The 26,538-nt window shown below is 39.5% G+C and overlaps 1 protein-coding gene across 1 annotated transcript in view; it reads left to right on the top strand.

Annotated features, from left to right (window-relative positions):
* Nucleotides 1-2,832: 2,832 nt before the first annotated feature.
* GLS (glutaminase) overlaps nt 2,833-26,538 on the top strand; it is a gene marked incomplete at its 3' end in the record, with an annotated part of 62,828 nt that continues 39,122 nt past the window's right edge. Inside the window, exons 1-7 of the mRNA XM_082001721.1 lie at nt 2,833-3,206; nt 10,317-10,413; nt 10,895-11,016; nt 17,169-17,298; nt 18,023-18,102; nt 19,984-20,147; nt 26,143-26,201. Coding sequence (XP_081857847.1) covers nt 2,848-3,206; nt 10,317-10,413; nt 10,895-11,016; nt 17,169-17,298; nt 18,023-18,102; nt 19,984-20,147; nt 26,143-26,201 — 1,011 coding nt within the window. The 5' untranslated portion in view covers nt 2,833-2,847. The remainder of the gene's footprint in view (nt 3,207-10,316; nt 10,414-10,894; nt 11,017-17,168; nt 17,299-18,022; nt 18,103-19,983; nt 20,148-26,142; nt 26,202-26,538) is intronic.

Genomic DNA, 26,538 nt, shown 5'->3' with positions numbered 1-26,538 from the left:
GTTAGGAGATTACTGATGTGAAGGAGATACTAAGAGATTAAATAAAGGAATAAGGCAACAGTATACAAAGTAAAAAAAAAAAAAAAAGAAGGAAAAGAGTGAAATTAAAGAGTTCATGTAGGGTCAAGAATGTGTAACACGTGCTACTGTCATGAGAAGCAAATATTTTTGTTAATGTAGTACTTTCCTTGCCACAACCTTATTTGCAATGTTGTGAACAGAAACCAGAGCACTAAATGGAAAGATCCAGATCATTATGTTTTGCATTCTTCCTCTTCTTCCTCCCTTACAGTAGCAGAGATGAATTAGACAAGTTTTTGAACCAGATCAGTTGCCGAACAGCTGGCTTGTGAAAGAGCGCAGCTGTCATACCAAAAATACCACCTTGGCCCTAAAAATCAGCAGGGAGTCTTGTAAGTGTCTGCAGAACTGTGTGCTCAATTAGTGACCGAATATGCATACTGGAAGTGTGCTTGCTGTCTCTAGTCTTACAGCAGTGGCCTGCAGAGAGAATGGAAAAGGTGCTTGAGAGACTTCTATCTTTAGAGTATTTTACATAACGGAATTTAAAAAATCAGAAATATTATTATTGGGTGGCAGGATAAAAGAGGCAGTTATTGGTTTGCCAAAAAGACTTAGTAAATGGAAATCCAGAATTAGTTCCAGGAAACATAATAGGTAATGTAATAAGTATGTGAGAACTGTAGATACTTTGCATTTTTGTATGTGAAGTAACTGTAGGCCAGGATTACACATCCCACACTGATATTTCAAGTTTCCTTGTTCAGTGGGAAGGAAAACCTTTGGTGCGCTGAGGCTCATTTAATAGGCATGATTATCAGCTATCTTTAAATCTGCTTCCAAAAACTCTCATGGCTGTTGTGACAATTTATTAGCATAGGGAACTCCTGTGGGCAATTGTGCTGCAGTGTAAGTATAAGCAAAGGTTATTCTGAATGTCTATTTGTACTGATTATCTCAAACTTGGAGTGCATGGGAAATGGGTAACAACCCCCCGCCCTGTGTTTTATGTGGTTCTTTAAGAGGAATTTACTATGCCTAGACAGCTGAAACTTTCAATCTGGGGGGTGGTGGAAAAAAAAAAAAATCAGTTATCTTCAGAGTAAAACATTTCCAATAAGGTGTGCAGCAAGATCATTTTAATGCAGAACTACAATTTATCCCCCCCCACCTCCCCCAAACATAATGAACATGCCAAAAGAAATAAACCTCAGTGCATGGGGAAACATGCATTGTTCACAAGGAAATTTAGCAGTAATAGACTTGGAACTCCAGAAGTATTTACATTTTTGCTCAGAAAATTATGATTCCTGATGTGAGAAAACTAGTGGCAATTTAAATACTGGTTTCCATATTGGCATTACTGTTGAAGCAGGACGACAAGAGATCTCTTCTTCTACTGTTACCCATAATGGATACAATTTACTAATGTAGATTCATACTCAGCTAGGACAAATTTAGCAATTGGTTATGTGAGCAAAGAGTTTCACCACGTAACTGCAGAATCCATGACTTCCAGGATGCTGTATACTGGCAAGCAGCATGTCGGGATGCTGTGACAAAAGCTAAAGTACACATATGGAGTGACGTTTATACCTTGCGCTGAAGCCCTGCAGTTGTTTTCTGCTACTCTTCTCACTTTGGCTCTTGGCAGCGCGTTACTACGGGTTGGTGGTTCCCAAACTGAGACCTGTAGATGAGCAGTAGCAAAGTTTTCACGCTGCAATGAAACGTTGGAGGATGTGAACATGAAGAATGGCCACACCCAGTCCATATAGGCACCCAGGCGTTTTACTTCTTGTCTGTTGTTTCTCCCCCCTGCCCCCCCCCAAGTTGTACACTTTGGCCTCCACAGCGAGTTTTGGCAATGGGCTACGCAATTACATTTTTATTGTAAGTGCATGGAAACCCATTAGTAGATCTGGGCATTAACAAAGGCATTTGGCCCAAGGAGTTTGGGAACTACTCCTCCCGCCAAGGGTGTTCCTAACACGCTTTTGGGGCCCGACGGGTAGGATGGGGCAGCTGACGCTGACTTCACCCACCGCCCGCTCCTCTGTGCCGGTAGAGACGTTGCACTTGGTGGTTAAAAACATAAAATAATTAAAAAAAAAAAATCGCCTGTATCCATGGCAACCTAAACCTGACACCGCCGAAGCCCAACCCGTTCCTAACCCCCTTACAGGCCGCTGGGGACGGAAGCGCGGCCGGGAGCGTTGCACGCCGTCTCGGGGCCCGCGGGACCCCCGGGCGCGCCCGGCGCCCTTCAGATGCCGGCCTCGCCCCGCGCCCCTTCCCCGCCGCCGCTGGGCCACGGCCCGGGCCCTCCGGCGCTGCCGGCGCGGGGGCGGCAGTTACTCAAACTTTCCCCCCTCAGGAGCCGGGGCCGACAGAAAATGGAGGCGGCGGGAAGGGCGGGGTGGCCTCAGTGCGGACGGCGGCCCCGGCCCGCTACGCGCCGCCGCCCCGCCGCTCCCTTCGGCGACCCGCCGCCCGGCCCTGCGGCGGGTCCGCCTGCTGGGGGCGCTGTTCCAGCCCCGCCGGACGCGGGCGGTACCGGCCGCCGCGTCCCTGTGTGTCCCCAGCCCTGCCCCGCTGCGCCGTCGGCGGCCTCGCGCGCCGAGACCCCAGCGGCCCGCGGGCGGGTCGTTCCGCGCCGGGGGCGTGGCACTGCCGGAGCGGCGTTTCCGCTGACCAATGAGCACGCCGCGTGCCTGACAGTTACGCGGCCGCCGCCAATCGGGTGAGCGGGGGGCGGGCGCGGCGGGGCGCGAGAGGCTCCGCAGGCCGCCGGCTGGGGCAGTCGGCGGAGGGAAGTGGCGCAGTATGATGCGGCTGTGGCGCTCGGCGCTGCTGCGGGAGTTGCTGTTGCTCGGCCCGCCGGGGGTGGCTGGGGGCGGCGGCCCGGGGCCCGGCGTTGGTCCCAGGCGCCTCCCGCCGCCGCTGGCCGCCTTAGGCGCGAGCCCAACCGCCTCTCGCCGCGGCCCGGGGCTGCCGCCGCCGCCGCCTTCGGCGCGGGGTCTGTGCACTCGCTCGGAGGGAGCCTTGGAGGAGCCGGGGAAAGGGGCGCAGGCGCCGCCGCCGGCCCCCACCGAGCCCCCCGCCGAGCCCCCCGCCGACAGCGGCCACAACAATAACCACGGCGGCGGCAAGGAGCTGGCCGGAGGCGGCGGCGGGGGGGAAAAGTGAGTGCGAGGGGGGCGGGCGGGGCGCGGGCGGCGGGGCCGGGCCGGGCCGGGCGGCGGGGGATGCGGAGGCGCCATGTGAGCGCCGCCTTCCCCTCGCACGCGTGGTGCCTGCGGGAGGGGCCCGGGCCGGGCCGCCCCGGGCGGGGCGAGGGGGCCGCTGTCCCGGCAGGTGCGAGGCCGGGCCGCGGGCAGGGTGCTGCTGCTGTCGGGGCCCTGCCGCGGCGGCCGCGGTCTCTCACGGCCGCTCCCTGAGCGCAGGGCGGGCCCGCCTGCCGCGTACTGCCGGGTGGGTGCTGGGGGCGCCCGCCCAGTGCCGCGCGCGGGGCTGCCCAGCCCGCTGGGGTCCCGCGGGTCTCGAAAGGCGGGCTCGGAGCGGGGAGGGAGCGTAGACGCGTGCCATGGGGAACGTGTGCGCCGCCCGGATCTGCCCTCGCCGCTGCCTGGGGTCCCGTCCGCGCCTCGAGTTCCCGCTGGGCTTGGGGTCCCTCCCAAGTAAGGCCGCGCGTGTGCGCGGGGAGTGCCAGTGCTTTGGCTAGAGGAGACGGCGTGCATTAGTGTTTTTTCTAGCGCAGTTACTTGCGTAAAATATCTTACAAGAGAAGTGAAAGCTGTGTCATCTTACGTTAATTATTAAAGGCAACGTACATGGTGTGTAGTTCTGCCTTGGAAGTTTTGCAGCACTATCGTCTCCACGTCTACATCTAGTGCAGTTAGGGAGAGGTAATACTAGCCATTAGTGGTGTGTACAGATGTTCATAGGTGCTGCAGAACGTGTCCCTGTGCCAAGAGGTCCTGGTTTGTCCCTAAGTGACAAAAGTACATGCAGGGAATCGAATCAGACTGTATATGTTTATGAAATTAGTATTCCTTCACTTAGAACCCGGAATATTCTTTAAAAAATTGGTCAGGGACAGGTCTATTGGCTCCAGTTTGTGTCTCTGTAGTGGATACCAGGGATAGAGTGTAATGACGAGGTAAATGGCTTGATGGTTCTCCTTAGTGCTCTGCTCCATTAGTCCTCAGCATTATGCAGGTCTTGAAGAAGTCTTGCTCGTTTCCCACCCCTCCATCTGACAGTTTGCCCATTGCTTGTTTGAACCTGGGTACACTTAAGTATCTTACTTCAGTGACTTTTTTTACAAGAAGTTTGACAACTTAACTGCAAGCCTCATGAAAACCCATCTCCTTTTTGGGACATGCCCCTTGGCTTTCCTGTGGGCAGCTCATGTGTCGTCTTTGCACCGCTTATGGGGCAACATAATTAAAATCTAAACCCAAGCTGCTTTCCCAGGCTTTGCTATGCTTATTACCTGGATGAAAAAAACAAAAGACAGAGGAAAATTAGGCCAGGAGAGGAGTACCTTGTTTTAACATTGAGCAAAGTTTCTGTTAGCCTAATGCTAAGAGGAGGTCTGGAAAAGATTCCACATGGCCAGTCGGGAAGGCTTCAGCCCCTAGCTCGTTAATAGTTCTGCTTTTGAGTTGTGGTTTTTGTGGGGTTTTTTTTAGCATGAGCTTTTACTCCTTCAACATAGCAGGCAGAGAAAGAAACTGTCGTCTTTTTTTTTCCCTTTTCTCCCACTAAATGTCTTAGCTGCTCAGCTTGGTTCAAGCTTTTTGTTTCAATGGGATATAGCCTTCTTTGAAGGCATCACTTAAAGGAGTTTGACAGCAGAAATTTAAAAAATGCATGCATGTCAGGTTATATAACCATATATGATATAATACCCAATCATATGTGCATTATTGTTATATTTATACTCTTCAACATATATGAAGTCTCATCTTTGAATTAGCTCTATACATAATGTTTTGGAACAAAAAAATTATTCAGCTGTGCCTCAAGTAGATGTGGTTTGTAAAGGTTGTACTTCCATTTTCAATGAGAAATACAGACAAAACCATTAAAAAAATTAGGAAAAAACAGTATACCAACTGTGAGGGGTTTTTGATGGTGTTGAAAAGGTGATTTATTAATGAGGTAACACTTTCTTAAACTGAGCTTTTATAATGGCTTCCTACAGCTAGCATCAATTAGAGAAATCTGTAATTCCTAATATGTCTGGTAAAGCTATGTAGTCACAAACCAGTTATACGATTTTAATCATTTTTTGCCTTTGACAGAAGAATGTATTTGAAAGTCAGGTGCTTGTTCTTCAAGCCTTACTGCAAAATGAACAAGGAACAATTGCATAAAACATAGCATATAGTTTTGAACAAGGAAGAAGCTGGAGAGTGTCTTTTCAGTTGAGGCTGTGCAGGAATTCCTGGTGGCACATTCGCCAGGCTGTTGGATACTTTCAATCTTACTTTTCTTAATGCAGAATTATGAAAATCTTCCTTAAACATTTGCAAGTGGTACATTATATGTGGAAGTCATTGCTATAAAGACAGAGTGTAGGGTTCAGGAGAAAAATGAAGTTCTTCAAAAGACAGGTTTCTGGACTAAACTGACAACTGGGCTAAGTCAGCGCAGTCTGTGTGTTCTGCCAGTTCCAGTGCTTTGCCATCCAGCAGTATATAACATTTGAGTTGTGTTTGGCAGGTGCTTTGTGGACCCAACCAGGAAGACAATAGTCCTTTTTATGCTTTCTTTTTTTGTTTGTTTTGGGGGAATTTTTTTTTTTTCTATTTGGTTGTAAAGTCATGCTTTTAGGATACTGTGATAACCACAGTGTCAAAAGACAACACTAAGATTTTTTTTGCTTGTTTGCTTGCCTGACAGTCCTCATGTACAGAGAGTAGGAGTTGCAAGTGAAAACCTAAAATGTTTTGTGCCAAGACTATACAGAAATTTAGAAGAGTTTAATTCCTCATAGAGGGAATAAATTATGAGGTCTGTAGCTGATGAAATAACTAGTATCCCATTGCATAAACAGATCCCCTTGTGCATTTTTTCCTAAACATCTTCCACCACCTCCTTATCCCTGCTATCCAGCCTTCACTCTGTGTATCCACCTGAAACAATATGTTTTGGAAGGGAAGAATATTTGAGCTTAAACTGAGAGTGGTCATAGACTGGTAATTTCGGTTACTGAAGTCTGTGGATTAAAATGCAACCATGTCTATGTTCAGTAACCTAGTAGACTCCTAAATTATGCATTTGTATAATACTTAATAGTGTTTACTTTCAATATCTGTGCATTGTTCACTTTTACTTTCAGTGTAAGTGTGCGTTGTTGTTCTTGCATCTTATGCTGTACAGTAGTAGGATCAAACATAGTTTATCTTAGTTCTAAATTACAAAGGCCTTGATTAAAGTGAGAGGGAGGAGCAAAACATGAGCAACCCTGATTTTAAGTATAGCTAAATTACAATAGCAATGGGTATTAGTATGTGGAATGTAGCAAAATGGTTAATGGAAGTGTTTCATTAATAATTTTTTTTTTTTTTCTTAAAAAGTCAATGGAGTGGTAGCACGCCTTTTTAAGGACAGGGATGAATTCTGGAGATACCTTTTAAAATTAATTTTGCTTTTTCCACCCTGGCCAGATTCCAGAGGAATAACTGCATAGTAACCAGGCAGTGGTTCATCTCACTGTTACTCCTGTCAGAGTATGGATATAACACTCACAGATGCAAGAAACAGTTAGAAGTGCGCTTTCATTAGACCTTTCATAACTTTCTTAGAGGCTAAGGTTTTTGAAGCAACAGCTCTTGTTTTTACCATAAACACTTTGACAACTACTAGAACATGTCCATCTTTGGTCTAAGCTTGTAAATATGTAGTTATGTCTGAATCTTGTTAAATTCTCTGGTAAATTGTTACTCACCACTGTTAATGGGATCAGTGTCAAACTGTGCAAGTTATTTGGTGATTTGACAGGTGTTTATACCTCTTAGTTGGAGATCAGTTATCTGTAGTATGGTGACAATGTCTTCAAGATGCCTGTTTTAGATAGGGTGGCTACCAACTGCAAGTTGCAGCCCTTGCAGCAATCATAGAATCACAGAATGGTTGGAGTTGGAAGGGACCTCTAAAGTCCATCTAGTCCAGGCCCCCTGCAGGGAGTACGGACATCTTCAACTAATGAGGTTGGTCACAGCCCCGTCCAACCTGACCTGGAATGTTTCCAGGGATGGGGCATCTACCACTTCTCTGGGTAACCTGTGCCAGGGTTTCACCCTCCCTCAGTGTGAAAAATTTCTTCCTTGTATCTAGTCTAAATCTGCCCTCTTTTAGTTTAAAACCCCTACCCCTTGTCCTATCACAACAAGACCTGCTAAAAAGTCTGTCCCCATCTTTCTTATAAGCCCTCTTTAAGTACTGGAAGGCTGCAAGAAGGTCTCCTTGGAGCCTTTTCTTCTCCAGGCTGAACACCCCCAACTCTCTCAGCCTGTCCTCACAGCAGAGGTGTTCCATCCCTGTGAGTGTTTTTGTGGCCTCCTATGGACCTGTTGGAAAGGGTCCATGTCTTTCCTGTGCTGAGGGCTCTAGAGCTGGATGCAAGACTGCAGGTGGGGTCTCCCCAGAGCAGAGTAGAGAGGCAGAATCACCTTCCTCAACCTGCTGGCCACACTTCTTTGGATGCAGCCCAAGATGCGGTTGGCCGTCTGGGCTACGAGTGCACGTTGCTGGCTCATGTCCAGCTTTTCATCCACCAGTACTCCCAAGTCCTTCCCATCAGGGCTGCTCTTCATCCCTTCATCCCCCAGCCTGTACTGACAACAGGGGTTGCCCCGACCCAGACACAGGACCCTGCACTTGGCTTTGTTGAACCTCATGAGGTTCACGTGGGCCCATTTCTCGAGCTTGTCCAGGTCCCTCTGGATGTCATCCCGTCCCTCAGGCGTGTCAACCACACCGCTCAGCTGGGTGTCATCTGCAAACTTGCTGAGGGTGCACTGGATCCCACTGTCTATGGCATTGATGAAGATGTAAACAGTACTGGTCCCAATATGAACCCCTGAGGGACCGTTGTTTGTGACAGTTGTTGTGATCTCATATTTTTGACTGGTGTTTTCTGGTTAATAATGAGCCTGAAACTACTATAACAGCATCATATCTTTATATCTTCTCTTCTTTAAGTCCTGTTCTGTATTTTGCCAGTTACAACCTAAAGTGCAAAGTAGGAATGTTTTATTGTATTTGAAATGTAACCTCTTTTGTATTGTAGAAATTACAATTCAGCTTTTTGTTAAAATTAAATTCTCCATGGAATCTGGTATAAACATCGTACTGATGCAAAAGGAAGAGCTGAAGGAAGGAACAATATGGACCGCAAAGTCCTTGTGCTTGGAATTCCTGTATTCTTTTTTTTCTTCATGTTTAAAGAGCAGTGTGGAGCATCTGCTAGTATTCTAGTCCACAGGTTAGAGTACTGCTGAAGAAGTCAAGTTCTATAATAGTCTGGTGCTTAATTTTTCTTTTTTTTTTTTTTTTTTACAGAAGGGAAATAAGTATCAAAAGTTGTTATTCATGAAATGGAATAAACTGGAATTTCCACTTTAATTTGGCTGTGGAAATTGCAAGTTCCCTGACTTGAAAAACAGCTCTTTACGACATGTGCTGAACAGCACTATCTTGCTAAGTGTGCTCATGGTGCCAAAACATAGCTTTTAGGTTAAGCAAACATTAGTTACTGACATCACTGACCTGATAAACTGCAGAGCAAGCCTTTCCACCTCTATTTAGCTGATAAACTTTATCAAAAGATGGACTATTTGACAAAGAGCAGTTTTCTGTAAATATATTGAATGCCATCCTCTTTGCTTTGGCAGTCAGCACAGATCCATTGTTAAATTAGGCTGACCCAATATTGAACAGCAGCAGATGTGAAATATACGGTAACTATGTCAAGAGAGAATTTACGCTGTGGAAGGTGCACATCTCTTTACATTAAAATCTTATGAAGAAGCAGATAAAAATCTTGGTCAAATCTCTGGAGTCTTTTTCTGCACCCTTCCAGATAGAAATTCCACATTTGGAACAGCTGTAAAATTCTGAGTAATAGCTCAAGTGAAATAATGGAAATTTCCTCTGTCAGACTTTTGGCAATCCAGTAATGAGTCTTGTAGCAGAGACATTCCTTACAACACGAAATCTTGGTGCTTAGTTAAATGCTCCACGTAAATGAGGAAAATGTAGCGGTGTAGACTATGTAACTCGGCATAGCTTTAAAAAAATATGTAGTGGCAGAGGTAGGATGCAGATACAGGATGAAGTTTTAATTAGTATGTTAGTAGTTTTGGTTCTGTTGGCTTGACTGGGCATACTGTTTGCAAAAGATTGAAAGTGCAGTGTGCTGCGTGGAAGACTAATTTTATTCAGGAAAAAGGGTGTTCAGTAATTTGCTTGAGGTAGTTACAAGCGTTTGTCTTGGTTGAATTGCCAGCCTGTCTGTGCATTAGTCAGACAGCATCATTTAAAAAAAAAAAATCCAGACTGGAAGACAAGGAAAGTTCTGTTGGCTTACAAAGCTGTCTTCTGTTCTTGGTATGTAAGTACAGTGTTTTAAATAAATTGGAAAATGAGAAGTGAGATTTTTTTACTACTGGTTTTCACTGCTAGTTATGGGGAAAAGAGGGAGGTGAGTGCAGTCTGGAGTTGTCTTAAATTTAAAAGGGTATAGGGATATAATCAGATTTTTATTAAAAATAATCATAAATCTGACCTGTTGTTGAGCTAGAGTAATCTAGTATTGGGAGAGGAGGGAGGATTAAACGTCAGTTTGTAAGATTGCATTGACCTACCTAGGATTTGTGCTTATTTGTAGTATTTTATTTTCGTAGTTATAACCCCCAGTGCTGATATTCAAAGAATTGCTAACCTTGTGAGAACTTTCATGACTAGAATTTAGATGTGCTTTTTGTACGCACAAAATATAATCTTAGCAATAAATGTATATCAGTAAAAACATGACTGTGTTGCAGTTAAGAATGCTTGCTGTTGCGAAGTATATGTATGCTATTTTTAATACTACCATTTTTTTCTGACTTAGAACTGAATTAAGCTTTGTGTTCACTGATAAGTGTTCTTTGAAATTAGTGGTAGCAGTTATATTGGTAGTGAAAACGTGTTTCCTTGTGAATAATGCCAAAATGTGTATAAAAAAAAAATGAACTAAACTAATCTATGCATGTGTGTTCTGTTTTTTTTTTTTTTAGTAAAATGAAGCAAGGTCTCCTGCCTAGCTTAGAAGATCTACTTTTCTATACTATTGCAGAAGGACAAGAAAAAATACCAGTTCATAAATTCATAACTGTAAGTTTACTGTTCCAGAACACTGTATGAAAGCTAACTACTATAAGGTTTTTTAACATTCTAAAAGCAAAAAATTTCTGTTATACATGGTTAGCTGCAGCAAGGAATGTAACTATTTTTTTCCCCAACGCTATTTCTGTAAGTAAGAGAATGAGTGTATTAGTATTGTTACTCACTTCTTCGCTATGCAGAGGGGTATACTTGAAAACATCTGTGTCTATGGCACGACTGGGTAGTATTTGCGCTTGCGTAAAATGTAGTTGGACCAGTGTGAATTTGAATTGGCATTAATCTTTTGACATAAGATGCAGCCAAAATGGCAAAAAGAAATGACAAAAGGATCAATAAGGTGTTAAAATGTCTCTGTGTTGATAATGGAGTGGCAGATGTCTCTTATCTTGATAAATGAGACCAAGCAGTAGAGAACTTGACCATAATAGTGTATCTTATAACTTTAGTAATTATTGTTTTATTGTAATAGGCACTCAAATCTACAGGATTACGTACATCTGATCCCCGATTGAAAGAGTGCATGGATATGTTAAGACTGACTCTTCAAACAACTTCAGATGGTGTTATGCTGGACAAAGACCTTTTTAAAAAGTAAACTTTCTGTCAATAATGTAACTGTATAATTCTGCATGAATGTTGTCTGTGTTACGGACTGCTGTCTTAGGAGAGACATGAGGTATATAAATCAATGTGTAGTTAGAAAGGGAGTCAAACACACACTCCTACTGATGCTATTTTTTATATGAGTTTGTTCTCTGGTTTCATGCAGCAGACACATTGTGTGATGTCCCCAAGAGTTTAATGTATCAATGTTGTTTGCATGTGTATCTGACCCCACAGTGCAGCTCACGGTCAGATGCTAAATGAATTAATTGATGCAGCATGGAGTATTTAGTATGAGTACATAAAACTTCTCTCTTGCTGCATCATCACTTTTTAATCTGAAATTCAGGATGCTGCTTCTGTGTAGTGAGATATTCAGGGTATGTATGTAGTTAATTCTAAAAGCGAGTATATGAAAAATAGAGTGAAGTTAAATTTCAAGATATGTAGAGATGACAGCAGTTAGGAATGTAGACACTGCCTTGGTCTGTTTTGGAAAAGATTTATGTGCCATATTTTAGTGATGCTTTTTTTTTTTAGGAAAAATCTGTGGTCAGTTAGCTGAACAATGTAAGCACTGTTCAGGTTGTCTTCAGTTCATTCCAAGAACACTTCTTTGCTCCCCTACTTACAGGGGGGTTTTTGTGCCAAAAGATTGGAAGTTTAGAGGCTTTTAAATCTTGAAATTTGTAGTCTATTTTTGAGTCTACATTTTTATTCCATTTACAGGGTAAATGACATTATATCTAAGACTTGCTTCTTCCATGAAGAGTATACTATTGTCAAAATTGGTACATTTTTGTTCTATAGCTTTTTAAATTTGTGAACTAATGTTGTTTAGTGCTATTTCCTTTCTGTTACAACTTAAAATATATAGGTGTATGTGTATAAAAAAGATGTGTTTACATATATAAATGCATATATTACATACATATAAGCATATAAAATATATAGTATACAACATATGCTTATACTATATATGTAGTTTATGTAAATACGAACATATTTGTTATATATATTTTTAATACACATAAGCATTTTTGGAAGTACACTGAGAAAAAGAGAATGTTTGCGTGTGTGACAAAATAACAAACCAGTCAGCTCCTTAATCAAATGTGGGATATTTCTTAAGTGTACAGCGTGGACTAACTTTATTCCTGTAAGTTCAAGACCAGGACTTCACTGGTTATTTGTCAGCCCAGTAAAAACTCTAAATTGTTAGTCAGAAACCTTCCAGGGTGTGTGTGGATTGGAAAGGAAATGCTTTTGCTATTATGCGTTACATTTATACTAGAAGGGTTGTTGTCGTAGTAAACTATGAATCACGTTCTAGACAAGGGCTGTGTATTAAAAAAGGACAAGTGATTGCTAATTAGCAAGATTAGCCTATGTTCTACATCACATCTCTAGGATTTGATCCTCTATGTTAGGGGAGTGGTTGTTACTGTGGTGATTTGTAGAAAGCTTATATGGTTGCTTCTTGCGTAGGAAGAGTTTTGAACATCAAGACTATACAGAGGGTGAAGAGGTGAATTTCTCAGCAGATTTTTCTTCTCAACAGCAGGTGTTAACCTTTTTTATAAATTAAAAACCCCCAAATTTCAGTTTTCTGTTCCTCCTAGACACGCTGCATTTGCTGTGTAGAGACTTGTACAAGGTTCCTATTTTTTTTCTTCTCCAAGTGTTTAAGATGTAACATAATGTATTTGCTCAGCTGTACTTACCTCAGGACTTTTACATTCAGGGAACTGAAGCTTTAAAGTCAGTGGCATAATTCTCCTGTTGAATTTGAATCCAAAGCTGCTACATCAAATAAAGCATCAAGGATAAGTGATGTGGAGTAGTGATAGCTTAAGCTTGACAAAATCAATCAAGTCCAGTAGAAATAACGTGTAAAATTTGTCAGCTCATGCATCTGTACTGTCAGTCTCTGTAGCAGACGTTTCAGCACCTTTTTACTGGTTCTAAACATTAGGCTCCAATTTGACTAAAATGGCTTTATTTTGAAAATGTTTGGCTTTACCGTGCTTTCCGCTTAAATACAAACTTGGAAAAAATCCTCATGTTACAGGCAGAAACAGCTTGGCGTTTTAATCTTTCATCTCCTGAGTTTCTTGAGTTGAAGGCTTCACTGGTGCACGTTTCGGAGAGTGCGTGACAAATTTATTGAATTAGCTGTTCCATGTTGCATCTATATAACATAACACATGGTCTTTGTAGCATGAGTGGTACCTCGCTGAGAATAGCCTGCTTATTGAAAGCAGCGCAGCATGCCAGTTAGCTTGCTATGTGAGTGTGAATTACTTTTTTTTAGTACCCTAGCTATGGTACTACTTACTAGTAGTAGTACTATCTAACTACTGCTACATGAAACTTAGGCAACTTAACAAGTATGGAAGGTTGTACACACTAATCTTCCTCATGAAGTGCGTACTTTTTGACATATCCTATCTTTTAGATATCTTTCTATGACATTGTAGCTAATTTGTAGAAAAATTTCTAATAATCTTTGTAAGAAATCCTCCTACCCCTCTTAGCTTTTCCTTAACTCAGCTTGTTCCTGACAGAAAAATAGAAAACTTGCAAAAAGCCCTGTTTGGCCCATGGTGGGGAGGGAAGCATGAGGCAATCAGAATTGAGTTATTTTGAAAATGGTGTGCACTTGAATGAGATGATAGCTAGTGAGTAACAGTTGTAACTCTGGGATTTAAACCTGATTATTTTTCAGTATAACTTATTTGGCTTTGTAAACTTAGCCTTTGTCACAAGGTGCTATTTCTTCCACTTTATTGACCTGGAACTGTGGTCTTGCTAGCCATATCTCATCTGATCTGCGGGTAGGAAGCAGCGATCTGGGTATGTTATGTTCTAAGCAAAAATCTGACAGTCTGTTGCTGAATCTCAAACAGGGTTATCTATTTCCTGCCGAGCGGCTGTGCTGTGCTCTCAATCTAGGTAGCAAATCCTGAGGAAACGTTTCATTTTTAGGTATGCTTAACCCAGGTATTAATGAATGTTTTCATCCTATTTGAGCAGTTGGAAAGCTTTTGACAGAAGATGTAGAGGACTTCTGCTATGGTATTAATAGCTAATTTGTCAAAATAATGTCACTTTTTTTTTTTTTCTAAAATGTCTAAACACATTGAACACTTCTACAGCCCTGGTTTTGCTAGTTGGCAATGAACTTTCACACTCCTTTCTGTAATGCTTATACTGTAGCTTCTTAAATAGGAAAAGAAGTGTCAATTCAGCTATCTAGATAGATGAACAGTTCTTCAGAGTCGGTGGGAGTTCAGACTGTGTTTTTAGCAAGTACCTACTTTGGGTAGGGAAGTAATTGCAATCGGAATGGGGACTTGAAAAACAAAATGGATAAATGTAGCAAGTTATATGATAAAGGAAACAAAGTGATCCTAACTTTATGCTAGAGACCAAAGATTCAGTTTCTAAAAAAACCCCCATCCCGAACTGTTACTTTCAGGTTATACAAGTCACTGAAAGTTATTATAGATCATAAGACTTGCATCCTAATCTTCCTAACCCAAATGTATCAGGGAAGTTTCATAGTTTGAGAAGACTGTGTTTTCATATGGGAGAAAGAATGTTTGCATTGGACAAGACAGATTTTTTTTATGGTGAGATTATAAAGTTTGAAGAAAGAGAAGAATTTGAGGTGGGAAGTTTTTAGTGTACTTATCTTGAACACTATTAAAGTATGTGGGAGATAAGGACTAAGTTGTTTGTAAAATTTGACTGTAGTAAGATTTGTATTTATCAATATATTAATTTACTTAAACTGTTCCCGGTGATATTTTCCTACTGCTTCACTTGTCCTGAGCCTGAGATCATTTGTCTCCAAAGGGTTACTTGGAACTTAAACCCACTAGAAACTCCAGTGGGGAGGAGATGTGAGCTGCAGAATATTAGAGGCTCTCTAGGCTAGTGTCCTCTATTGCCTGGAAATATTACTGCCCTGTTAATTGGAGCTTACCAAGACCCCTGTTATTTTGTCCCTGCAGTAATTGTTCCGAATACCCATCTAGATTAGTTGAAACGCTGTATTTAATTTAGTCTGTGAATTCATATGATTTACCTGGGTTAAGGAGTACCAGGATAAATACCCAGACACTGACCTTGGCAGAAGTCTGGGAACAACAACTTTTTTTGTTGTCCCAAATACCCGTATTTGGCTATTAGCAGAAACAGGCGATTTCCTTAACCAGCATAGCTATGTCTGCAGTGAGTTTCAATCTCTACCTTAAAATGATTGAATTCTTGATGTGAGCATCCTAGACTTCATGTAGATTGGTAGGTGTGTAAATGGCTTTCCTATTTCAGAAGCATAACATGGTATCAGAGGACTATATTTCAGTGCATACTTCCTTCTTGTTGTTTTCCACACTTTTTACTGAGTTGTTCTCATAAGTTTAGGTGAACTTCAATTTTTTTTTTTCTTACAAGAGTGCTTACTGCTATCCAGGTGGTACAGACAATGTGGAAGAGCATCTGAAGTTTAAACCTGGTACATATTATGTTGTTATTCCTTATGCACACATAGCTGCCATAACTGTTATTAATTACTTCTGAAATGGGGTTGTTGCACCTGGAGTAGGTAACTGTCATTGGAGGCTGCTGGGAACAAAAACAAGCAGGATTTTTTGCATGGTATATAAAAAAAGGAGTGGATGACAAATCGTAACAAAACCAACTAACTGCAATTTTAACGTAGACTAACAAAGCAGCATACTACAGAGAGAGCAATTTTTAAGATGCCAGGGTGTACAGTGGAAACTTCTCTGTTGTTTCTCTTTCACTCTTGGAGAGTAGTGCTTACGAGCATTTGAAACGGCTGTCAGTTGAATTTAGGATAAAGTCTCCGAAGTACAAAGGAGTTCAAACTGAAGCTTTAAAAAAAACAGAGAGGGGGATTCAAAGGGAAGATAATTCTGTCTGTTCACTGGTCTTCATGCATCTTCATTTTGAACTGCTGATGACTTTTAATAATAGGATTATTGAAGGTATCTATTTCAAGTGAAAATATTTCCCTAAAAATTAGGTTTTTTACTTTTCTGAATAAGTCTTCATTGGAAGAATGTGTTCTCCTTTGTAGTATGGGTGTGGATGTTCTTAACTTTCCATTTGTCTTTATTAACGGTATGTTTCTGCTTTTGTCAACATGGCCAGAAAGCATGGTATGAACATGTTAAGGAAACTGTTTGTTTGGTGTTAAACCTCCCTTTCTCTTCCTTGCACTGGGATAGGGCTGTTAATACCCTTTTTATCAGGTCATATTTCAACTGACTGTATAATGGCTCCCAGTTCCCACCCCTGCTCCTGCTCACCCCCCACCCACAGACACACCACTTTCAGCAGCATGTCTCAGCTTGTGTTTTGATCCTTCCCTCCTTCTGTTTCTCCTAGATAAGTCCTTTCATTTTTACCTCATCAGTTTCTTAAATGTACCAGATGGGCTGATGTTCAGAGGGTGTGGATGTAACTCTCTTCTGGGTTAAAAGGCAGCAAAGATTCCTTAACTGGTGGTGGTTTGAAGCAAGGGACTTGCCATACTGCTGCAAGTTAACTTCTGCTTAGTTCAGAAGATGTTATCGAGTACTTCCATATGGTTTTGTTCTTACTAAAGTGGAAACTCATTCCAGTTTGGTCTGTTGGCAGTGTTCTTGCTCAGTTCATGGTGAAGCCAGTTGGAAGCGAGAGAAACCAACCCTGACCCTCAGCAGTCAGATCTAACTCTGAAATTAGCACTTCTTTGGAGAAGGGCTGGGTTAGATGACTTTCACATGTCTTAATCCTAAGAAATGGGTGGCTTGGATCCCTTTTGCAAGCTTAGGTGCTACTTGAAGGCAAATTGATAGTACCTTGCAGTACAACCTCACAATTGTAAAGAAGAACTTTAAGTAAAAAGGCATAAAAATTACTGCAATTAAACAATTGTAAATATTTTTTAAAAAATAAGACCAAAGTTGAAAATTGAAAAGTGTTTCTAATAAAGACCTGTTCTTGTAGGCATATAACTTCAAGGGACTGATGGTCCTTATTTAAATAGCATATAAATGCTACTAAAATAGACTTTTTGACAGTATATTGTCAAAATACTAATAAATTTTTTTAACTCTTTGCAGGTGTGTACAAAGTAATATTGTGTTGCTTACTCAAGCTTTCAGGAGGAAGTTTGTCATTCCAGATTTTATGTCGTTTACTTCACATATTGATGAGCTATATGAAAGTGCTAAAAAACAATCTGGAGGAAAGGTAACCGGTTTGTAAATTCAACTTCAGACTTCTACAGATTTCTCAATATTAACCAAATACATTCTTTCTTAATAAGACAGATTTTTCTTAATGTTTTTAACAAAATGTTAAACTCATAACTTGATAAAATAGTTCTGGAAGTTCAGTTATGTCTGCAGCATATAAACTGTGTTAGAAATATAGCTCGTTACCTCTAACAATCTCTTACAGTTTAGAGGTTAGAATGAGAAAATAGTGTTGTTCTTTCTTTATTTTTCAGAAACTATAAAACTGCTGTATAAAGTCAGGCTAAACTTAGTCTATAAAAGAATTATGCTACTCTATACAACTGGATGGGTTGTGTGACAGAAATAATTGTTAACAACATACTTATGTTAGTAATTAAAGTTTATTCCTAGTCCAGTGTTTATTTTTGATAAATTAATTGAAAAAACATGAACTTTGTTACGAGCTGAAATTTTATATGATTTGAACATACTGAACGTGCCGTAACACAGAACTTGCTGAAGTTTGTACTTTGAAAAAATGTTTTATTTGGTAATGATCTAGTGAATATAGTAATTTGTAGTGAAGTTTTAGATATATTAGATGATTATTAGTGGAATAATTCAGCTATACCTTGTGTATCCTTTCCATTAACATTTATTTTAATTAATGTATATTCACATATTGTTAAATATTTTGGATGTTGTAATTTCTTTCTTTTTATTTCACATTGTGATAGGTTGCTGACTATATTCCACAACTGGCCAAGTTCAGCCCTGATTTGTGGGGTGTGTCACTTTGCACAGTGGATGGACAGAGGTATATTCTAACTTCTATGTTTTGCTATTTCAATTATTTAAACTATCTGACATATACAGCACTTCATGAAATCTCATGGTTTAATAAAGAATAAGCTTTACTGGAGTTGTTTAAGAAGTAAAATCCACTTGGTCACCTTTCTTAACTTTTTTCCAACTTCTCTGGTTAAGCTGAGTTATTTTGCTATTACTATATATTGTTTAAATAGTATTTGTAAATACTATATTTAAAGTTGGATTATATTCTGTTTATGATCCAAACACAATAATGTAGCTGTGGGTAATTTTGGTGGTTACCAAATGACAGCATAGAGGCAATGCTTACATAGTATTAATCTTTGGAAGTTGAAGAGCTTAGTCTAATAGTACCTGTGCTTCAAGCTATACTTTTCTATAGGTCATGATGTACTTAAGTTAGTTCCTTTTCTGCATTTTAATGCTCTTACTGTAGCATTATTATATGATCAATATGTGTCACTAAAAAAGTTCGGATCCATATTCTTTAAAAAGAAAGTTAAGACGTGGAAACTGGACAGCACTTAACATGATTTTTCTTTCCAGGTTCATTACACTTTCTCTTGTAATGGTGTGTGTAGGTCATAAGTATAGAGAAATCTTGTTTTTATTTTCTTTATTAGTAACTCAGTGTAGCAGAGACAATTTGAGCCTAGATGTAAAGGAGTGTCTCTCACGATCTAGCTGAGAAGTAAGGTAAACTATTCTGTGACTACCTTTGTGACTAGGCAATGGGAGATACTCATCAGCCTGCATGTCTCTGCTGGCCTGCAGTTTGATATGGTCATACTGCATATTCTGAGTACCATAACCTTGTAGGTGTCCCAGGTGAATGGGGCATTCCTGAGAGAGCATCAGACTTGTGGTCACTTACGGTGATTATAGATTGGGGTTCATTTTAATGTGATCTGTTATGACCTGTATGTTTGGTTTTTGTTAGCCATATGCCCTATAATCTCTAGGGGAAGAGCTGTACAAGTGAGCTGACGTACTTCTCAGCTCCCTGCTTAAGTGTCTGAATTGTAATCTATTCATAGTAAAAGTAAAAATGTTCTCCCTTTTGAATATTTCAAACTGGCATTTTGCTTTGTTTTGGATATTATAACATGTACTAATGAAAGTTTTTATAATGCTAATTTTTTTACAATGTTTAATGTTGTGTAATGTTAGCTTTTATAATGCCAAAATGGCTTTGTGAGTTTCTCTGAAACCTTCTCACATTTTCTGCAAAGAAAAGAAGCAGATACACTTCTGATTCTGCCATCAGACAAGTGGTTGCTCTAGCTGGGGCATATGCTTGCTTGTACAAGTCATTCTTTGATGCAACCTGACTTAGATGTCGAAAGTAAACTTTCCAAAGGATAGCATTTAATAATTGTAATAAAATACCTATGCCATTATCAAAGGGAATGTAATTACAGCTATTTAATTATTGCCCTCGAATTCCAAAACTGAATCTCATCTTTGTTTACATAGATGTAAATATGTAGAGTGGCTATATTCAGGTCAGCAGTACCCTGTTGAGTTATGTGGTTTGCAGTTGAGTAGGGTGTGATACTAGAGGTCTAAGGTGATTTTTTTTGCTCTGGTACAAACTCGTTTCTGGACTTGCTTTTATTTTGTTACATCTGCAGTAATCACCAGCAACTGACTTTGTCATGCTTAGCTTATGGAGGCAATTATGAAAACCTTTAAAATCTTTTTGTTACGCTCTTTAAAATGAGACTTAGTAATAATATGTTTTCTTTTTGGGGGTGGTTTTGTTAATAGTCCTAGTATGTTGAAGAATAGATGAAGCATTTAATACTCTACTTGCCACAGCTGGCAAACAGGAAATTTCAAACCTCTTCATCTGTGTTTTCCCCAGGCATTCTGTTGGCGATACCAAAGTTCCATTTTGTCTTCAGTCCTGTGTAAAGCCTTTGAAGTATGCTATTGCTGTTAATGATCTTGGCACAGAGTATGTGCACAGATATGTTGGTAAAGAGCCTAGTGGATTAAGATTCAACAAATTGTTCCTGAATGAAGATGGTAAGAGCTATATAATACTTAACAATGCAAATACTCAATTTTAGAAAATCATAAAACAAGCTACACATTTTTAGTCCTTTCATTTTACTATATTCTCTTAAATCTTATTATTAGACAGTGTCCCCAAATACTTTGCTATCAGCAAGGTAAGCTTATCCTTTGTCAGTCACTTTTGCCTAATTTAGAGTGCTAGTGAAAGATGCCTTATTACTTCTGTTTGCTAGTTATCCATCTGTAAGAAAAAACAAAGAATTTTGATAATGCAGGTATTTGAAATGTATATTTATGTAGCTGAGTTGGTAGCAAGTGTTCCTTAATCATGCCTTCTGTAAAATGATGGTGAAGGAATAAAAGATGTTAAATTGATTTTAAGAAATATGTATATCACTTTCCTTCTCGGTCCTCTGAGAAGCAGGTGCTGGTGCCAAAGGCCACCACTGGCTAGTTTCCAGAAGGCAAAAATGAACACATCTTCCCACAGATTATTCTAAACTGAATTTGGCTATTGATTCAAAGCAATGTTTTTGGTTTTGGGTTTTTTTTTTTTTTCCCCCCCTGTGGCAGGAGTGCGTTAACAAGAATTTCTTGTATAGTACTTATCTAAATTATTTCTTTTTCATATTATATTAATTCTCAAACATGAAAATGTTATTTTCAAAAACATTATGGCAAAAATCTGAGAAGGATGACTCATGTAGCCTTAGAGGAAATACTGGATGTTATCTCTGAAACACAAATGTTTCTTCTAGCAGTTCTTTCTCTGTAAGAGAACAGACAATGTTTCTGTTGCCATGGTATTGCAATTAATATTTAATTAACAGCATAAGGCTTGGGTGATATTTTTGTCAAGGACTGTATTGAATACTGACCTAAATTACTATATTATTAATATATTAATGATACCTAATTATATTTAGTACATACCTTTTAAATCATCTTTCCAAACTTACAAGTAAAATAGATCTTGACAATTTCTTCTTTTTTTTTTAATTGCACTAGTAAGTGGTAATGAAATACCAACATGCGTATGTATCACCAAGAGGGAATTAAGCATTTTCTCAAGCCTTGCTGTCTTGTTTCCGCTTTCCTAGTTTTTCCAAATACAATGTCATACAGTGTGAGGACCGCTTCTCATGTCCTAAGAAAGCTTTCCTATAAAAAAAGTTTTAATGGTGCTGAAAATCGCCCATATTTTCATTTGGGTCAATATAGGTGTTCTTTTTTATTTTTAATGAAATGCCAGAAACTGTAGTAGTTCTTCTTTATATTGCTACTTTTAAAATTGAACAATGAGAGAAGATAAATTGTTAGGCTGTGGTCTTTTATTATATTACTGTTAGACTTTAAGAGTGTTTATAAGATTGTTATGCAATAAGAGAAATGGGATTATTGAAAGTTTGACCAGTGTGCATGAAATTATTAGAGAAGACTAATTCACATGATAGAAATTTTAATTTTTAAGTATGTGCTTGTGGCTGATACAATATGAGAAAAATGTGTTAGTTCTAACTTGAACAGCCTCTTATCTATACAGTCCTTAAATTAAAGACTAAAACAGAAGGTAGAAGTCTAATAAATAGGAATATTTTAGTTATAGGGAAAGGGAAGTTGAGTTTCTGTGAGTGAAGGAAGAGGAGGGAAGAAGGGATTGTGCTTTACTTGTAGATTTAAATTGATCTATGAAGTTTGGATATGCAGAGTATTTGGTAGTTTGACCATGCATAACTACCTTGAACATCAGGTTTGAAAACGAAACAAAAAATACTTAATCTATTTGCTTTCTGATTATTCTGATATAGTTGAATTTCATATTTGTAAGCAGGATTTTATGAAGTGATATGCAGGTATTTGAAAACTGAGACGTGTATCTGAAGCTATTTTTTTGTACTTACTACATTAAAGATTCCTAAACCAGGATGTTCTTCCATTTCTTTGTTTACTAGTATTGAGGTGCAAGCTGGAAAGAATGGAGTATATTACAAGATAATTTTAAATCATAGCTAAAAATGCCAAGTTACAACACAAAAGTGTTACTAAGAATCATGGATGTTTTGAGTAAGATCTGTGCTGTGCAATGGAAATTTGGAAACTTCAGCTTGTGAATATTCAATTTTAAAGTGTTTTTTTTTTTTTTTAATCAAATGGAACATATGGCCCATCGAACAATTCCGATTTCTGGAGGACTAAAGTAATTCCCATGTTAATTAAAAACAGATTATTCTAGTTGATTGAAGTAGAACAGGAATTTTACATAGTAAAATGTGTCTGAAATAGGCATTATCAGGAATAATTTTCCTGGTCATGGTCATTGAACAGTTTGCAGGTTTTTTGTGCCTATTGAGTTCATGATGCAACAGGTATAACTGTATATATGTACAGTTAGTATCTCTTATCCATACGTACGACCTTCTCTTGATGATAATTATTTGTAGAATTAGTCCAGTAATATAATTGCTTGTGGAGCTTAGTCCAGTAATAAATATTACATTGTAATTGAATGAAGGATTGCCAGGTAATTGTTTTTTCTGCTGATGAATTTTGTTAACCAAAGATGGAATTCTTTAAGTTTTTGTATTGGACAAACACATTTTGGTGTCATTTCAGAAAGAACTTGCCATGATGAACTGTTCTGTGTATTAAGATGTCTGTATTATGTACGTGTGGCAACCTCTGCTTTTTGTGCTCAAAGACTGCAAGCCAGTTGTGCAAGAAAGGTCTAAGTCTACTGATGGACAAAAGTCATAAGAACTGGCAGAGGAAAAGCATTGTCATTTGAGCTTATTAGGGGAAAAGCCTAGTTTGCAGGTGACATAATTGGATGGCAGGTTGCTAGAGCAGTTGTGCTAGTTGTCAAGCAGTTTTGAGGTATTAAAAAAAAGTACAGAAATTTTTTTTTACCATTTCATAGTGATGTCCAGTGGAGAGATTTTTAGGTAACTAAATTATATTTTATTTTATTTTGAATTTAGATATATGTGTTACATAGAGAACTGCAATATATTTAAAAGGCTGTTTTAGACAAGTATCACCTCCGCACAGGAAAAAAATGCCTGTATTGGTGAAGAATATATTTACTGTTCAGAGGCTGTTAGGTGGGTTGTTCATGCAAGAAACGAATTGTTGAATCAGTGCTAGACTTAATCAGGGCACCCTAGTTAAAGTCAAAGGGTTGTTATGACTTGTGCTTTTCATTAAGAATAAAAACATAAATTTACTCCAAAATATAATGAGATGATACAGCAATATGAGAGACTTGCAGAGAAGCTGCATAAAACATTTTTTTTTTAACCAGTTTGAGCAGAGCGTTGACTTAGAGAGTGTATGTGTGTGATTTGGTTTTAGTGATGTGTGTCAGATAGCTTTGCAGAGTTTGATACGTCTTTCTAAAGATTAATAGATGAATTTGTTCACCTCTGGGAAGCTGTTGCAATTATACTATCAATCTTCATTCCTTGTCATTGTACAATGTGGAATCTCCTTGCTGATGGCACCCACTGTAAATCAGTAGTTGCTGCTGCTTTAGAAAGAGAGCTGTGTATGACTTTCCTTAAAAATTAATGCAGTGTCAGAACCTATACATCCCTAAGAGGTGAAAAAATACCTGGGAGTGGAAGTAGTATTGATGGGAGTGGAAGACATCTCTTTGAAATTATCAGGAATCTTTCAGAGTGTAAGATTTTATTTAGGCATCCTGGCCCTTAAAAAGGGCAGTGTATCTTAAATCTGTGAAGAGGTTCTTCATTGTAGAATAGAATAGAATATTACAGCTGGAAGGGACCTACAACAATCATCTAGTCCAACTGCCTGACTGCTTCAGAACTGACCAAAAGTTAAAGCATGTTGTTAAGGGCATTGTCCAAACACACCTCAAACACTGACAGACTTGGGGCATCGACCAAGGAAGACTCTCTAGGAAGACTGTAGCTGTTTTGGCAAGATAGAAGGGTTATCTGTCAATAACAGATATCTGTGTATGGGAAGCATTTGGATAGCGTTAATCTGGTGCTATCCAGATAATAGGGAAAACTGCTTTCCTGGGACCTGGATACCTGACAGGATTTATTCTGCTTAGAAGAGGCAGCAGTATGTTAATGGAAGGTGTTCTACTCAGCTCTGTGATATGCTGGTGTTAGGCAGCAGTCAGAGACCCTCAAAGAGCTTTTGTTAGTGTGTAGTAAGCCAGATCTCTGTACCTTAGCTGTTGAGGCTCCCACAAATGATTGTTCCTTTCTGACTTGTCAAGGGAGGAAGAAAACACAACTTCATTTCAGAAGCACATTCAGGAAAGTCCGTGTTTCATTTCATCAGTAGATTCTTGCCATTCTTCGTGTGAGGGCAGCACATGAAGGTGTGTTGGCTGTAAAGTGGCCAGAACTCGTACGTGTAGTTTGAGATGTTAGGCAGTAAGAGATAGTAATCTTCAGAGTAGAGGAAAAGGTAACCAAGAATGCCTTGTGACATTGAAGATGTCACCACTTACCTTCAAGAAAATGAGATGGAGTATAATTTCTGAGGGTATATTCTGTGTGTGGACTTACCACATTGATAAGTTTTTGAGTTGCTGAATGCTAAATAAACATTATACATCCTTTTTAATCAAATATACATGGGATGTGGGGGTTGGGAGGGGTTTTTTTTTTGCTTTATACTGTGTGGCAGATTGAAACCATAGAGATGTGTGGAAGAATGAAGAGCAAAACATTTATAAAAATACTTTTAGAATGGGCTGTACATGATTTAAGTCGTTAACGTGTTTATGTACTGGAGTGATACCTGACGTTCATGAGAGGAAGCTGTAAAAAAGAAAAGCGTAGCTAGAGCAGGAAATGAGGATGACAAGTGTGTTCTCATCATGCAGGAGGCCCGTGTTGTGTTAGACTATGTGTCTGGAGTTGGGATCCCAGTTCAAGGAGAATATTGAAAAACTGGAGAGGGCTCCAGTGGAGGGTGGCCAAAGTGCTGTGGAGTCCAGGGCACGTAACTCCCAAGGAGCAGTTGAAAAGGGGACGTTAAGGGCTCCCCTGGGAGCCACTTAAAACTGTTGAAGAGCAATTGCAAAGATTTGTGTAACTCTTCTTGGTAGCAGCAGATGATACAGTGTGGGGCCACTGGCCCTTTGTTGTGGCTTGGGAGGTGCAGGTTGGATGTTAGGGTAAACTTGTCCTCTAGGAGGAACAGGATTGCTAAAGAGGTAAAGGATTTGCCATGTTTGGAGGCTTTCAAGATTCAGCTAGATAAAGGCATGACTGACCTGATGTAACTTTGGCAATAGCCTTGCTTTGAGCAGGAGGCTGGAGGAGATGACCTCCAGATGTCCCTTCTGACCGATCAGCAGTCTGTGATGCTGTGATTAGTCATTTGACTTGTAATGTCTTTGACTGGTGTTCAGGTTTTTGGTCCCTAAGGAGAGAAAGAGTTAGAAAGCTATGGAAATGCAAGTCAGTTATAAACTAAGTTAAATTCTAGTGAGGATGAGTAATAGAAACCTCTGATTCTTAAAAAGAATCAGGATTTTGTATTCATGTACAGCAATAAGGAAACTGAAGAACTGGAATTCTTTTTTGTTCGTCTTTTTTATTGTTTTTTTAATGACCTGTTGGAACACTTTTAAAATCACTGAGACTTGGTAAGTTGGAGGAAAAATTAGAAAGTTCTTTAGGGATTGTTCCGCTTGCAAATGTTGCGTTGATCAAATCTTGGAACACCGGAGAGGATTCAGAATTTTCAAGAAAAGAAATTACGCCAAACCGATTAACTTACTGTACTTTTAAGTAGCCTTAGGCTGAGTGTATTCTGAGCTGTAAAATACTTTACTCAGAATTACAAAAAAAGTGTATGATCTTGGATTACAGTTTTTCTAATTTAGGACTATATTCCATAATCATAGCTTTAAGTCATATGTTAATATTTATCATTTTTCACTTAAACACTTGACTGGTTTTGTTTGACAAATGTGTCTTAGGATATATTTGTAATTGAAAACTTTATTTCACAGACAGGCCTCATAACCCTATGGTGAATGCTGGGGCAATTGTGATCACGTCTTTAATCAAGGTAAAAAGTTCATTTTTAGTTTCTCTGAGAGTATTTTAATAGAATGTAGATAAAGTATCTTGTACAGATTATGAACTGTTTTCATTTTATGTGTGCAGTATCCGATGACAGTTTACTCAGTAGGTAGACAAGCTCAGATGTTTTGGCAATAGTAACACTTCCAAACAAATGCAATGTTAGACTAATAGTTGTTAAAAAGTAAGAGCACAGCTGACAGACTCTTTCCTTTAGTGCTTTTACTTTTATTTTGTTTCCTTCTTTAACTGCACAACACTTGATATCCTCTTGAAAGAATTGCCTCGTACTTGTTAAATGCCAAGAGTATGTCCTCAGAGCT

The sequence above is a fragment of the Phaethon aethereus genome (genome assembly GCF_964289735.1).
Source record: "Phaethon aethereus genome assembly, chromosome: 6".
Classification (NCBI taxonomy): domain Eukaryota; kingdom Metazoa; phylum Chordata; class Aves; order Phaethontiformes; family Phaethontidae; genus Phaethon; species Phaethon aethereus.
The sequence above is the reverse complement of the archived record's forward strand: the minus strand, read 5'-3'. Positions and strand labels throughout refer to the sequence as shown.